The 15,389-nt window shown below is 42.6% G+C and overlaps 1 protein-coding gene across 1 annotated transcript; it reads right to left on the reverse strand.

Annotated features, from left to right (window-relative positions):
• Nucleotides 1-294: 294 nt before the first annotated feature.
• On the reverse strand, nucleotides 295-15,066 carry umodl1 (uromodulin-like 1). Its single transcript, XM_079356140.1, has 17 exons — nucleotides 14,749-15,066; nucleotides 14,258-14,500; nucleotides 13,840-13,998; nucleotides 13,042-13,172; nucleotides 12,701-12,884; nucleotides 11,786-11,926; nucleotides 10,147-10,407; nucleotides 9,375-9,632; nucleotides 8,868-8,980; nucleotides 8,531-8,750; nucleotides 7,770-7,907; nucleotides 6,363-7,678; nucleotides 6,054-6,214; nucleotides 5,049-5,285; nucleotides 4,592-4,748; nucleotides 4,420-4,504; nucleotides 295-2,530 (listed from the first exon to the last, which is right to left on the reverse strand). The coding sequence occupies exons 1-17, from the start codon at nucleotides 14,822-14,824 to the stop codon at nucleotides 2,343-2,345; spliced, it is 4,068 nt and encodes a 1,355-aa protein (XP_079212266.1). The 5' UTR covers nucleotides 14,825-15,066; the 3' UTR covers nucleotides 295-2,342.
• Between the last annotated feature and the right edge of the window lie 323 nt (nucleotides 15,067-15,389).

The following is a 15,389-nucleotide window of genomic DNA, read 5'->3' on the forward strand; positions in this document are numbered from 1 at the left end:
CACACACACCTCTCATAGAGCATGATGGATAAGTGTGTTTCCATGCTCCCTGACCTGGATGAACACAGATGGAGGAGGAAGGAGACTCCGATCATGTTGCAGACATTAAGAGGGATGTGTCTCAGCTGCTTTCTGGAATAAAGTCGCTCAGAGTGGGAAAACTCATCTCTCCTCCTGTGTCAATCTCCTCAGTCTGATTTATGAATATAGGAATCCCCCCCTGGATGTTTGTTTTGTGTATTTAACAACAGGATTGTTGCTGGTTATGGCCACTCTGTAAGAGAGAGAGGGAAGGCTATAAATAATGAAACAGACTGCAGACATCACTGTATTTACAGTACAGTGCATCTGACACATCTGGCACAGTTGTGTCATTAAAAAGAAAAAACCTGAAAGTGTTTGAAAATGTTTTACAGTTAATAGTAAAAGAATATTTTCCAATTTTTTGCTTTTAAACTGAAAATATTCCCCGCTCCCTCTCTCCCCTTTGATCCTGGTTACTCTCTCTCCCTCCCTCCATCCATCACTGCACTGTGCTGTTACCATGGTGACGGGTTGCCAGGCCTCTTCCGACGGTGAGGCTGAATGGGTTACTGAGGAGGCGGAGCATGTGAAGCCCCCCCCCCCCCAGATGGTTGTAAGCCCTCCTTGCCTGCAGGTCTCCGGGGACCACCTCTCAAAGAGAGAATAGCCTCTCCTGTTTAGTATTCACACCCGCCTCTAGTCCAGGAGCTGCTTTCATGACCCTACTGTCAACAGTGTGGGATTATGGGAAGTGTGGGGGTCAAAGCCTCCTTTTTTAGCTCTACTCTACTCGCTCCAGATCTTTTTTTTCATTTTTTTTTTTCACTGCTCCCACCCAAAATATCAAAATAAGATTTTTAAAAAAGTCACCTTTAATGCAATTCTTGCTTCTGTCATCGTGTGCCTTTTCTATTCCCCTGTAAATGTAAACATGGCATCTCTCTATACACACAGGACGCCATCTTACCTTGTTTTTTTGTTTTTTTTTTTGGAAATGGAAAAACCATGTCAGCAGCGCCCCCTTATGTCTTAACTCATACAGGACATTTATTCATTGTCAAAACATTTACATCACAGTAAGAGTAAATCTAATAAAAACAGGAGATATTTCACATGCAGCACACATTACAATTATACAAAAAACATTTGAGTTTTTTATAAAAAAAATAGCAGCTAAAAGAAATTAAAGTGATAACTGTGCTTGAACAGTACTGCAGACTCTATATTTCACGACCATATTTGACCACACATACGTCAGCGTATATGTAAAACAAGCTGGTTTAGTGCAAACTTGTTCCACTACAAATTCAAACGTCAAACACAGTGAGACATTCTTCATAGTCAGCGGGTATTCATGGGTGCTTTTTATAATCTGAGGTCAGTTTGGTACATTTGCGCTCCAGTGTTATAATAGCATCTCATGTTTCTGTAAACTGTTTTAGCTTTGAGGAGTAAGGCTTTTTAAGAAGACCACATATGTAGTGCTTTATGTTTCACTGTTGGTAAAAAGTCAAGTGAGAGAATTTTTCATGCCTAAGTGTCCGTCTGTGTGAAGAGGTGCTCGTGAGGAGTTTCACTGTTGTTGGGTTGAATGTTGTTAAACAGACATTTTATCCCACTGTGAAAATAAAGCCTGAACAAACAGCATTTTGTTTTCTAACTTTGAAGTTTTCAGTACTTAATTTACGTTTTATTCTCCCTTATTTTACGGGAGAGGATTAGAGCCATAGGCGTGAGAAAGAAATGATGAAGGGGGGGATTCGTTTCTGAAAAGACGAGAATTAAATTGCAATACAATTTCGAAAATCAAGTCAAAATTTCACAGAGTGCCCCCTCAGCTGGATTCTTTACATTCTGTCTTTTTTTTCTCGATGTTTAAAATGTATTTCCAAAGCTGTTTGGTTTAGTTACTCAGATATACGTCCAGAAACACTGTAGAAGTGGATTTCTCGTAATATGTCCCCTTTAAGGATGCACTACAAATCCCATAATGCACTACAGGTATGGTCTTCATGTTTATCAATAGAAAAAATAAAACTTCTAATATTACAAAGTGTTGCATTTCATCCTTATTGGTCTCTATTTTTAACTATTGAGGAACAATCAAAGACTCTACATGTAATATTCCAGTGTACATCGATATTCAATATCATGGAGATGAAATGTAAATATAATCTGTAATTTGTTAGATCTATAGTGTGCAAAGATTTGCAATGTTTCATACTAAATGTATAAATGATGCAACAGCGACACCCAGTGGTAAGTAGAAGTCATCAGCCTACCAAATGTCTTCTTTCTTTTTGAGCGTTGCAGTAGATCTAGGTATTGAACACCAGATAGGTGAAGTTCTCCTGTTTGGGTTTGCTGCTGAAGTTGTAGTGTCCGATTCGGTTCCTTTGGTAGTAGAAGAGGCAGACGAACCCGATGATGAAGAAGAGTGAAATACCGACTCCAAGGCAGGCAAGCCCGGCTATGTGAAGAGTGTTTAAGTCCTCCTCCAGGGACTCTGCAAGAATAAGATCTGGTTTAAGCACAAGAGGCATCGTGTGTGTGATGTATCAACAGCAACTGGTTACAACGAACACAAAGTGAAAGATCCATTTAACTCGACTCCCCCTGTGACATCACAAGGAGAGAACATTTGGAGCATTTTTCTCTGTTTTGTCAGACTCATGCAGACCACAAACAAAGAACTGGATGGATTTAGTTCACATTTTATGGGTCAATAAACACTCACTCAGGTTACCCAAACAAATGTTCAAAAACACTGTATAAGTGGATTTCTCATATGACTCCTTTAAAAACATTTCTAACTAATTCTTCTGCTCGGCACACTTTTAAAAAGCTCACGTTTTTAACATCCACCCATGAGTCCATCACAAAGATGAATCATTTGTTCCACGCTTGAATACTGATTCTTTTATGTGAGCTTTTCAAACTCTCCTCTCCAGCAGACTAATGTAAGAGACGGCACCGCTTTCAAAAGATAGATGGCCGGTTTAGATTTTAAAATGTGCTCGAGTTTATAATGGATCCTGAAAAGCGTGACATCTGTTCAGTCGGCCTGTTAGGAGCAGAGTGTGGAAACTGAAGTGTCATCGTTGCCTCAGCTGGAATCACATTTTAGATTCAAATCGTAACGCAGAGGCATCCAGTGTTTTTAGACTCTGTACTCCTCACTGCAGATGTCTATAAAGACTTTGCAAGTTTTCATAAGGATCCCTGTAATTATGAGATATCGTCACGTAAATACAGTGTCTATTTTAAGAGGTGAATGATCTCTGGTCCTCATATTTGATTTCCACTTTTCAGTGCAGGTAACTGAAGTGTTTCACAGCAGATAGAATTCAAGAACACAAGATAAAACAAAATCACAGAATCAAAGTGTTTCGTTAAAGAATGTTTCGAGTAGAGAAATAAAACGAGGGACGGACAGATCTTCTCTGGATGGCTGTTTCAAAGTCAGCAGAGCTCTACCAGAGGATGTCAGACTGTGTCCTGGTTCATGGGGGGGGGGGGGGGGGTACAAGGGAGGGGCTACAGTACAGTATTTAAAGCTCCTTTCAAACATGCTCTGTGTGTGTGAACACTAACTGCATACCTTCTGGCCATCAGTGCCCCTATCTAAGACTACTTAAAAAAGGATTAAGGATAAACACGCCGAGTGGGCGTGAAGATGGGCTTTACATGTCAGAGCACGGCAGGAAGTGACCAGTCGTTATGCTTCCTTCTTTTTGCAGTTCGCTTCCCAATTGGCTATTGATTGGTTCTTCATGATTATCCGCAGGCTGCTCTCAGCTCTCCTTCCAGAGGAGATCACATCGTAAATACTGAACATGCTCAATGTTTATGATTTAAAATCAGGTGCCTCGGACGTCCTGATCAGATCTCTGTTAGCACACTTCACATCACAGGAACATCTGTCAAATTAAATCTTAAGAAGGAGCAGAAAACCAGGCCTCGACTCGTCCATAATCTGAGTTTGAATACGGTTCAATCAACACAGAAGTTGGTCGCTAATAGCATTTTCTTTTTTTAATTTTGTGATTTATTTCAGATTTTATTCTAAATTTTACAGGGACAATGCATATTTAACATTTCTATAAAGCCAAAAGGCTCATTTTCATCTGTTGTCACTAAACAGATTTTATAAAGGGCTCCCTGGAAAAGAAATTTTTGAATATTGCTAAAAGCTACAAATGGGCACATAGCTCTAGTGAAGGCAGATATTCTCCCACTGTGAGCTGATTTCATAAAAGACCTGATCTGTCAAATGTGTGGACCTGGAGATCCTGAATCCTCTTGAACGTGTCATGTGCATCAGGGCCTTTCAGGGGCACTCATCAGGAGGAGAGTCATGACGTATAATTTCTGATTCTGTTTAAAAGTACTCACCTTCGTCGGACCTCAGTATCGGTCCGTACGAGCCCAAAGTGGTCCCTATCGTGTTTAAAGAGCGAGCTGATCTTTGAAGACAGTCCTGCCAGAAAACCAGATTAAAAAGAAAATCAGTGTCTCAATCAAAATCAATTTCAATAAGATTCACTATTTGACACGATGTACTCACGGGCACGCAGGTATCTGGTCCCATTTGCACGCAGATCTGGACACGGCAGTGCAGATAGATGACGTCCAGGTCGACGATGGAAAAAATCTTGACAGACAAACGTGACGTGCTGGAGTTCCCGTTTATCAGCACTTTGGTGAAAGAGTTCAGGGGACAGCTGAGGACAGAGAACAAGGAAGTAAGAATCCTGAAACAGCAGTATTTTCTTATTTTAGCCATTGACACCTTCAACCTCCACTCCATCAGTTGCCAGGGCCACAAAAAATTACATTAATATTTAATTTGAAAAGAAAACAGCAGGCTTAAGATGCATGGAGAAAAAGTAGTTAACACCACCGCAGAGGACAGATGTGGTAATGTATAAATGTTTGATATCTCACACATGCTCAACAAGTGACCCCAGTGCATGTCATACTAATGGTCTCATGAATAGTTGGAGCTGCAGGTAGAAGCAGACCTGTTCTCCAGGAAGGTGTGGCTGTAGGTGTCTGCAGAGTCTGGGGTGGAAGTGGCCCAGCATTTGGTGATGACGACTTTAATCTGCTCGGAGGACGTGTTCAGGCTGACCTCCACCACCACATCCTCCTCAGACGACATGCTGTAGTTGTGCGGCAGAGGTCTCGTGCCGTTCATAATCTGCACTGTCACCTGGAACACACCCGAGCCCGTGATGACATCTTTGATCATGTCATACCTGAGGAGAGGTGAGGAAAAAAAAATCTATTCAACAGGAACACACTAATGAAAAGTGTTTAACAGGACTTTGTTCTGGAGGAGAAACTTTTCTATTCAGCAGAGACTGCAGATAATGGTGGGAAACTGGTTACTTCTTTTTGTCTTTAAATACAGTCTTAATTGCACTTTGGCTTTTTGTCTCTTTTCATCGTTCATTGATTACAAATGGTTGAGCATCCAGGTCCAAACCTGCATTCTGTCACATTCACACATCGATTCTTTGACATTACAAACAGGGTCGGAAATCATGTAACTCATAATTTGTCATTTAGGGTATCTGACATATTAAAAAGATATCAACATTTCTTAATTGTTCAGCAGCTAAATAAAGGAAATCTGGTCCAGTTAAAACGACTTGAAGAGGTCAATAAGCTCCAGCAACACTTGAAGTACTAAGATCAACTTTAATAACAAATTAGACTGATGCATTTCAACTTGTGGCCTTCATCAGCGTCATCAAGAAACAGATTGCAAAAGTGCAAATATGGTAGGTACGAAGGGTTAAAACAACCTGTTAGCCACCGTTAGATATCAGCTAACTTTAAAATACAGCTACTTCAACTTACTAGCTCATATGAGTGCAGTTTGGTAGAGGTGGATAAATAGGGCTGCATGTGCATCATCATCGGTCTCACCATTTCATTGGAGGATTATGTGACTCTCTTGGAAGCATTTCAACAGCTTCTTCGAAAAAAAGTGAAAGCATGCAACATAAAGTAAATCATACCCTATGGGGCCGAAGTCAGTGGAGATAAGCATGCTCTTCGTGTAGGCACACACGATAGGAACCTCCAGTCGTACCTTTGGAACCTCCGCTGCTCCACTGGGTAAGACGTATGGATCCATGGAGTTAAACAAAGTCACAGATGCTGTGAAGAAGGTTTCATTCTAAAATGCCAAATGTTGAAGGCCGTTTTGGGTTAATTCAGAAGAAATACAAACTTCCTGAGACTAAATACTTGAGAGCATAGTGTGTTTAAAAACATGTCAGACCATTGAAAATGCTAAAGTTTCCCAGTTGCCAGAGAAAACTTACTTGCACGAGTCTGGTGGCACACTCGTTCCAAGCCACGGTTAGCTCTGCATGAGTGGCATTGTCTGCATTTACGCCACATTCAGGATGTCCCAAGTAAAGAGTGCTTTCCCTGATGTTGGCGCTCTGAAGAAAATCTTTGGCAATCGTCACTGTGATGGCAGCAGCCCTGCACAGGGCCGAGATGGCCCCAAGTACAGAGGCATTGGTGGGAGTGCTCAGCACAGCAGAGCTGGTTGTAGAGATGATAGTGGGGCTGGTTTTAGGGGTAGAAGCAGGGGATGCCATTGTAGTAGAGGTGGTTGTTGAAAGAGTTTTGGAGGTCTTACGGGCAGTCGTCGGTTTTTTAGGGGCAGTAGTTGTTTTAAGAGCAGTTTTTGTTGGGACCATAGCGGTTGTGATTTGGGTCTTGATTGTCGCTGTCATTGTTGGAGTACTGGTCAGAGGAGTGGTAGTTGGCGTAGTAGTGGTGGTCGAAGAAGAAGTTGTTGCGACAGTAGTGGGGGTTTTGGGGGTGGAAATGGTTTTTGTAGGTGCCGGAGTGGTGGTGTTGGGAGCAGTTGTGGTTGATTTGAGTGTTGGGGAGGTCATGATGGTTTTAGGCATAGGGGTAGTGGTTATTGATGCAATGATTGTGGTTGCAGGAGAGGTAGTTTTAATTGCAGAAGTGACCATTTTTGGAGCAGGAGTGGTTTTAGGTGCAGGAGTGGTAGTTGTCGGTGCAGGAGTGGTAGTTGTCGGTGCAGGAGTGGTAGTTGTAGGTGCAGGAGTGGTAGTTGTCGGTGCAGGAGTGGTAGTTGTAGGTGCAGGAGTGGTAGTTGTCGGTGCAGGAGTGGTAGTTGTCGGTGCAGGAGTGGTAGTTGTCGGTGCAGGAGTGGTAGTTGTGGGTGCAGGAGTGGTAGTTGTCGGTGCAGGAGTGGTAGTTGTGGGTGCAGGAGTGGTAGTTGTGGGTGCAGGAGTGGTAGTTGTAGGTGCAGGAGTGGTAGTTGTAGGTGCAGGAGTGGTAGTTGTCGGTGCAGGAGTGGTAGTTGTAGGTGCAGGAGTGGTAGTTGTCGGTGCAGGAGTGGTAGTTGTAGGTGCAGGAGTGGTAGTTGTAGGTGCAGGAGTGGTAGTTGTAGGTGCAGGAGTGGTAGTTGTAGGTGCAGGAGTGGTAGTTGTCGGTGCAGGAGTTGTAGTTGTAGGTGTAGGAGTGGTAGTTGTAGGTAGGTAGGTAGTTGAAGCTACATCATTGGCCTGGGTTGTTAATTGAGAGAAAGGGCTCGTACTAACTGTAGAGAATATTGTGGGTGTCACAGAAGCCGTTGTCTCTGTAGATTTGACTGCAGCACGAGACAGAAAACTTGTATCATTCAGTGACAGTAATCTTTGCAGAGTCAGTATTTTCTTTACATGAACATTGTGAAGCGTTACCTTGGCAGGCTCGTCCTGGCCTTTCTGTGTTCTGATCTATAAATCCATCCAGGCAGACACATGTGTAGGAGGCCCAGGTGTTTGTGCATGTAGCCCATTGGGAACAGTCATATTCCCCTGAAGCACATTCATCAAAATCTATGGAAAAAAAAAAAAGTAGAATGCTTGGCTCAGTAAGGGAGGTTTTATGTTGTTCTTTAGTTTCGTACTCTCGGTATATTCCTAAAGATAGTTTGGACTCAATAACACAAAGTGTCTGTCGCTCTGCTTCATTTAATACTTCGGTTTCATATGAATAAATATGTCATACCTCACTTTCCATCCATCAATATGTTAATAAAACAAGCAGAAGGCCAACAAATCAACTAAAATATTTTATCGTTTTATAAAATCACGATTTAATCGGTATATTTTGGTCGACAATCGTGTTCGAACACACTAACTATTAAGTTTTAATTCCATGTTTGAAATTCCGCTATTTCACAAATTCAGAAGATGTCAGAAGGTGGATATTACTTTGGACTTGTCCTTCTTTTACATCACTGCGACTACACAGAGACACTGAGGAGGACTATCTATGGGGAGGCTAAAGGGACAAAATAGCATACGATAATCGGGATTTAAAAAAGTGTATGCATTAACTTATAGCCTTAATTAATGACAATAACTACAGTTAGATAACACCAGCCCTTCTTTTGGTAAATTTGACACACAATAAAGACAAAGAGGAAACAGGAAAGAGGGAAAGAAGAGAGACGCACCATTGATGCTTGTGCTGTTAATATCCACAGTGAATTTGGTGCTGTTTATCAGGGAGTTTAGCACAGCTGCAGACACATTACTGATGTCCTGGGTCTGACTTGGGATGACAATGAGGGAGAAGTTGACCACCACACTCCCCGGAGAGAAGCCCTTGATCACTATTCTCACCAGGCCTGAATCCACCATGGCCTTCATCTCTGCAGAGAGCGACTGGTAGATCTGTTGGAGACCACATCCGCAAGTTTAACACACAAACAAGAATGCTTATTTGATCTTTGTACTTGACATGTTTACAGAGTGTAAAATCTCACTTGATAGTCGTCGTAACAAACGTACCTCATCTGTGAAACTCTCAGTGAGGTTTCTGAAAGCCTGGCTGCTGGTGTTTTGCAGATCAGCAGTAAAGTTGATGTTAGTCAGTCGTGCTGTGGCGTCTAGCGTCTGAGCATCTATGGAGTAAAAAAACAGACACAATTTATGCAATTAATCTCCAGCTCTGGACCAACAGGTTCATGAGGAAGTCTTGTCCTTGTATTTTCTGCCATACTTTTATTTTTTATTTTTTTAAATAATCATAAAATTCCAGTTTGATTATAAAAGCAAAAACAAAAAAAATCAGAGGCTGTTGTTTAAATTAAAGAGATATACAGTTAAAGCAGAAATGCCATAATGTACCATGTTGCAACTCATGTAAACTCAACAAAAACTGTTAGATATGAGCTTGGACCACACAAATGTTCAATGCACAAACTGAGCTGAAACACAATATTAAGTATTTATATAAAACTAAAGATACAGAGGACAAGTCACTAGAGTTATATTCCTTTTTTGCACTCTTCTTACCAGTCTTGACAGATATAAAAAAAGTTGTCCCTTGGCTTCCACAGGCACAAGGTGTGACAGTTACGTTGTAAAGCACCCCAGGCTGGAGTCCATGCACCTCCATCGTGGTGTCACTGGTTCCATAAAAATGAACGACGTCCGACCCTTTGCTCACAACAACCTGGTAAGTCTGGTTCGTCTGAGACTGGCCGGACCAGTAGACGGAAAAGGAAGTCCCAGTAACTTCAGCCGACCATGCGCTGGTGATGCTTGGAGGAGCTGGAGGGTGGTGTGGTGGATAATGAGGGAAGGGACCGAAAACAGGGGTTATTATTTATAAATTGTTGGGTAATACACTCATTAGATTCTTCGCCTCTGTCGCCCCCCCGTGGTGGAACAGCAAAACTACCAAACTCCGGTTTACCTGCAGTCCCTAGCACCTCTGAGAAACAGCTAAAGACCCGACACACCTGATATTTAGGATGGATTTGATGCTGATTAGAACTCTTACTTACTTCTTGTTGTGCGTCGCTTTGGATAAAAGCGTTGGCTAAATAATTTGTAGAATTGGCCTCCTTGAAAAAGATTACATTACAGAATAAAGCCCTCTGTTTGACTCTTTATCTTGCTGCTCTGCCGTTTGGGAACTTCTACTTTGTTCCCAAACGTTGTTGGGAAATGTACCTAATATTATATTGACTTATGTCAAACTTATTAGCACTTCCTAAACTGCTTCTTCAGAGGAAAGCATTTGTTAGGGTTAAAAGCTTGAGATAAAAAGGAAATGTCATACAGCACGTGGTTGTTGGCTGGGTGGACTCCACGGTGGATCTCATTGTGGTTTGAGGTGCAGGACTTGTCCACTGTGGAGCATGTGAAGAAGAGGAGACGCTGCTCGCGTTACTCAGATCTGCAGTCACGATGATCTCTGTGGAGGAGACAGAACCTACGGTGCCGATCTTCAGAGGCTCCTGTGTGGTGTTGGAGGCTGAGCTGTAGGTTGTGTTCATGGGTGGAACGTAGGAATGCGAGGGCTCCGTGGTGGTCGACTCATCTTGGGAGAAAAAAGAAGATGAAGCCAATGTTTAAATGAAAGAAAAGAAAGGTTTGAGACTCCTGCCCGAGTGTTTGATTTCATAATATAATAATAATAATAATAATAATAATAATAATAATAATAATAATAATAATTTACACTTTATTAATCCCACGAGGGGAAATTCAGTTTTTACACTCTGTCTAACACACACATAGGCCGAGATACACACTCATGCACAAACAGGGTTCTAGTGACATGCATTAATGGAGAGGTCTCAGAGTGAGGGGGCTGCCCACAGCGAGCGCTCCAGAGCAGTTTTGGGGTTCGGTGCCTTGCTCAGGGGCACCTCGGCAGTGCTCAGGAAATGGACTGGCACCTCTCCAGTTACCAGACCAGTTTCCGGACTTGGTCCGTGCCGGGACTTGAACCGGCGACCCTCCGGTTCCCAACCCAAGTCCCTACAGACTGAGCTACCCCCGCCTCACCTGTGTATCTAGCTACACCTGTTTTTTGAAAAACCACCTTCTAATAATACTTACCGATTTGGCTAAAATGCAGTATGAGAATGAATTTGAGATCTGCAGTTTTCCAAAAACACCCAGCTGTGTACTACTTAAGGAAAAATCAGACCAGTCTTCCTCACATACTGCTTGCCACAATGCAAAATGTTGTGTCAAGAGATCAAAATGATGGACAGAAACAGGAGAAATAATCACAATCAGACCGAACCACAAAGAGATACCACCATGAATCACATGTCAGGCTCTTCCTCTAGGTGTAAGATGCAACACTGGAGCTGTCAGCCGGGCTGTGAGGTGCTGCTAGTCAACAGGCAAGTCAGGAAACAGCTTGGGGCCCCTGGCCAGCAAAGGGCCCCCTGAGGACTGACAAATATGAAACCACTGCAGGGGCTCAGAATGTGCAAATTTCACTATGACAGTAGGAAACCTCCCTAGGGGGCCCCATCTGACAAAATGTGATGTTGGAGCCCAGCTCAGTGTGCCATTGCTGATTTTTTTTATTCATAACAAAATGGCATTGAACGTTGGTTGGAGGGGCCCCCAGTGAATTTTGCTTAGGGCCCCAACTGACTCTAGAATCGCCACATGCTGGGCTGTTGTTTTCTTCCTCATTCCAAGACCAGAAGCCAGCTTAGCTGTTCCTGGCATCCTGCGAAATAACCACCCACTGGCAGCCACACTACTGTCAGACGCGATATGCAGTACATGCTTGTTTTGTGAAATGTTGTTGAGTTGGAAAAAAAATTTTGTTTCTTTAGATATGTTTTTTTACATTCTATGAAATGTTTTTGCAGTTGACCTTCAGGGCTTCAGTCAGTAAATTGCCGCTTCGTATTTTTCTCCACATGCTAACACATACTCTGACCCCTGACCTCTGCAATGGGCTCCAGGGACGTTGGGGTCCAGATCTTCGAACCCTTGGAGGCAGGTACAGTGATAGGAGCCCTCTGTGTTGGTACAGTCTGCGTGAAGGGAGCACTGATGCAGAGCGGGCTGGGTGCACTCGTTTATATCTGCAATCAAACATGAAGGAAGGCTGTGATTAACCAGGACTGATAACGAGAGGTGATATTTAAATAAAAAAACCCTGCATTATGTGGAAAGGCATTTAGGCGTTATATTTACAGATGTAATGTTCATGTTCATGACTGATCACAGAGGAAGAGAGCGACATTTCACTCAGTAGATATCTGACACATCTCATTTAAAGTAAGCAGATTGTGAAATTGTATAAACAGCTTTTAAGGTTTTCAGGTTTGACTTTAAATAAAAACAGTAAGTTGTCTTTGATTAACTTTTCTTTTTGTTTTAAAGTCATTCAAAGGTGCCTGGAAATAATAACACTAAGTCTGCTCTTAATGCTGGAAGAGAGTTTGAATTTATGCATGACTTCTACACTGTTATTTTGTCTTTCAAAAATGTAGCAAGTATGTTGGATGTGTGATTCATATCTGTGTGTGGGATTGTGTGTGTTGGTGCATGTGTGTGTGTGTGTGTGTGTGTGTGTGTGTGTGTGTGTGCGCGCGCGTGTGTGTGTGTGTGTGTGTGTGTGTGTGTGTGAATGCACACGCTCTCATGTTATATTTTCCGCTATTGCAGGAAACAGCCCACAGATGACTGTCACTCAAATAGAAGTGGTGGGAGAAGGAAACTGTGGTCCGGCTGAGTCATTTTTTCCCGCACAACGTGTCCTCTGCAACGTGAATCATTCTGAAAACAAGGAACGTAACTCCTCTACAGAAAGGGTAGACTGAGAGCTGCTGTTCAGAGAAAACAGACCTGCTCACCTTCCACTGCTACGGCTGACACCTCCTGTATGTAGACGAGGAGAAGATGCAGCGTGGCGGTGACATCGTGCAGGGAAAGAGTGCTGTTGAATTCAATCAGCAGGGAGGTGGCAGTTCTGTAGGGATGAACAGGCTGAGAGCCGAGGTAATAAACAGAAACATCCACCTGCAGGGCTCCAGTTACCTTTGAATGAGAGACAGAAAATGACTCTGACAAGTTTGTTCTCGGCATATCTTTGTTTTTCTGTCATTTCGAATGAACAGAAATCTCTCAGCTGCACAGTTGTTATATAAGCAGCAGTGTCAGTAGCTGTAGCAGAAGCGTCAGTGTTAGCAGTCACCATGGCTTGTAGTAATCGGATGTGATTCATGTGTCCGTCTCCTTCTTTGGACATTACTTGTTGGTAATCTGCCTTCACTGTCACTGTTGCATTAAAACGATGTCCTCCACTCTCAGAGTAATTAGCTGGACCTGGAAGGGTTAAAAAACAAGATTTTCTCACTGAGTGAAATCCATCCCCTAAAATGGATTAGAAGTAACAATATCAGCACTCAAAGAGCAGACTGTCCCTTGATTTGCAGATAAACAAAAACAAAATAAAAGTCAACACCCTGCCTTTAAGAAGCTACGATAATTCAGCGGTATAAAATCGTTTTGTTCAAGTTAGAAATTTTGTTCTGAAGTATCTCATCACATATTTTAAATTGAGTATGCACAAATCATTCTCACTACACTGCAAAAACTCAGATCTTAGTAAGTGCATTTCTTATTCTTGTAGTTCTCCAAATCAGTCTTGGTCTCAGAACCGACTCAAGACTACTTTTAAGGTCTAGATTTGGGATTTTAAATCAAGACCGACACTGAAGGAAAATGTGCCTTCCTAAAAGACTGAATAACTTCAGTTTATTCATAATTAGATTTTTATCGCAGGTTATGGTTGCAACCATTTTTACAATAATATTTATATCTTGACTCTGTCTCTCCCTGCTTTGATCTTGTTCCAGTCTCGATCCCTAAATGTCCTGGTCTTGTCTGGTCTGGTCTTATTTTAAATCTGGGTTAAACAAGGGCCTGACTTCACTTAAGAAACAATAGTAGTTAATGACAATCCAAATAAACAGTAAGGAAGCATACTAACGTGCAGGATTGGTGCAGAGATAACCATCCAATCTGTGGCAGCATTTCTGCCAGCCTGGACAGTCCATGTCCCACTCACAGGCCTCAGATCCAGAATCCAATCCATCTGCAGTTGGACAAATTCCTGGCTTGGCAGTAAACTCCCCGCTCCTGTTTACAGCTTGGTTTGAAGGAAATAACACGTTACAGGCCGTATATTAGCAGCGAGACGTTTGCAGCAGTGTGGCTGCTGTGCTTCCATCTGGTATCACACACTGAAAGGTCAGGCAGATTACTCGTCACTCAGGGTGCGATGTTACATCACCACATCTATCAACACTTGTGCAAAGACACTTCAAATCTAACCAGAAACAAAAGAATGGGAGCTGCCATTTGTGATCGTTTGACAAAGAGAACGATTGTGTGTGCAGCTAACTCACGCAGGGCACAGTAACGTCCAACTTGTTCGTATCCATCGCAGCACCTGGTCACCTCCTCCATCACTGACCTGTACTCAGTCTGATGGAGCATCCTGTAAAGTTTGACCGTGCATGTCTTCAGCAGGAGCCAGTCTCCACACTGCTTTGTCACAGTGTAGGGGACCTTGTGAATCGCCAGGAAACTCACATTCCTCGTCTCGTTGTGGTTACACAGGTGGAAGCCGGACACAGGCTGGCTCATTCCTGAAATGAAAAAAAAAAGACATCCAGTAAATGAAATGTAACTATTGGCTGCATATCCTCGATAGATTGTCTCTGGCTGCATATAAACATCAGATTGTACACCCTAAATGAGTCATTAGCATGTAAAAAATGTTACATAACTGTCAGTATTCAAATCAGGACCTGTAATTCCTCAGAAATATATATTTTTTCCTGCTCTGTAAATGCATCCATTTTTATGTTAATCCATCATCTGCGTAGAGGCCTACCTTCAAGCACAGCGCTTTCTCCCATACACAGAGCCAGCAGGGCTGCGGCCACCCACATGGAGAGCATCCAACTCATTTTTCACAGATCAGAATCCACCACATTGTAGGTGCATGTTTCTCTTTGAAATGATGCTAACTCACTGTTCAGAGTGTGTGCTCTCAAAGACCAACTCCTCTGTGGCTCTGTCTTTCTCCTCCCCTCGAAGCAACATCAGTCCCTGATGGACCAAACAAATAATCGCAGCCAGATGGTAGATTTTCAGTTTAATCCATGTGATATCTGTGATTAGATTCGTGAGCGTGCTGAAAGGAGCATTTGTTTTAAAAAAAAAATAAAAAATCTCTTGTTTTGTGGTGACGTATGGGGGCATGACAAGCTGATGAGTCAGTGCATAAAAAAGACAGGAGCAACTTTATCTTACATGGCTTTCTCTAACAAAACTCAGGCCATATTTTTATTTTCAGCTGAATACATCTTTGGCATTTCCCTCACTCTCTGCTGCTTCTGTCAGGGTCGGTAAACATGTTTGTGATGCCAGGCAGAGAGAGGAGTCCGTGTCCCTAATGACTCGGTTTCCACACAGGTAACCATAGCAGTGCTCGCTTTGCTGCTGGCTTTAACAGCCTGTGTCGGCCATTAG

Source organism: Symphodus melops (genome assembly GCF_947650265.1).
Source record: "Symphodus melops genome assembly, chromosome: 11".
Lineage (NCBI taxonomy): Eukaryota > Metazoa > Chordata > Actinopteri > Labriformes > Labridae > Symphodus > Symphodus melops.

Bases quoted from the DNA above. Each gene is read 5' to 3' on its own strand.
- umodl1 (XM_079356140.1), bottom strand. From the start codon at position 14,824: ATGAGTTGGATGCTCTCCATGTGGGTGGCCGCAGCCCTGCTGGCTCTG. The intron at 7,679-7,769 runs GTAACGCTTCAC...CTCGTGCTGCAG, and splicing joins GCCAGGACGAGCCTGCCAAG to TCAAATCTACAGAGACAACG. The intron at 4,505-4,591 runs GTGAGTACATCG...GTTTTCTGGCAG, and splicing joins GACCAGATACCTGCGTGCCC to GACTGTCTTCAAAGATCAGC.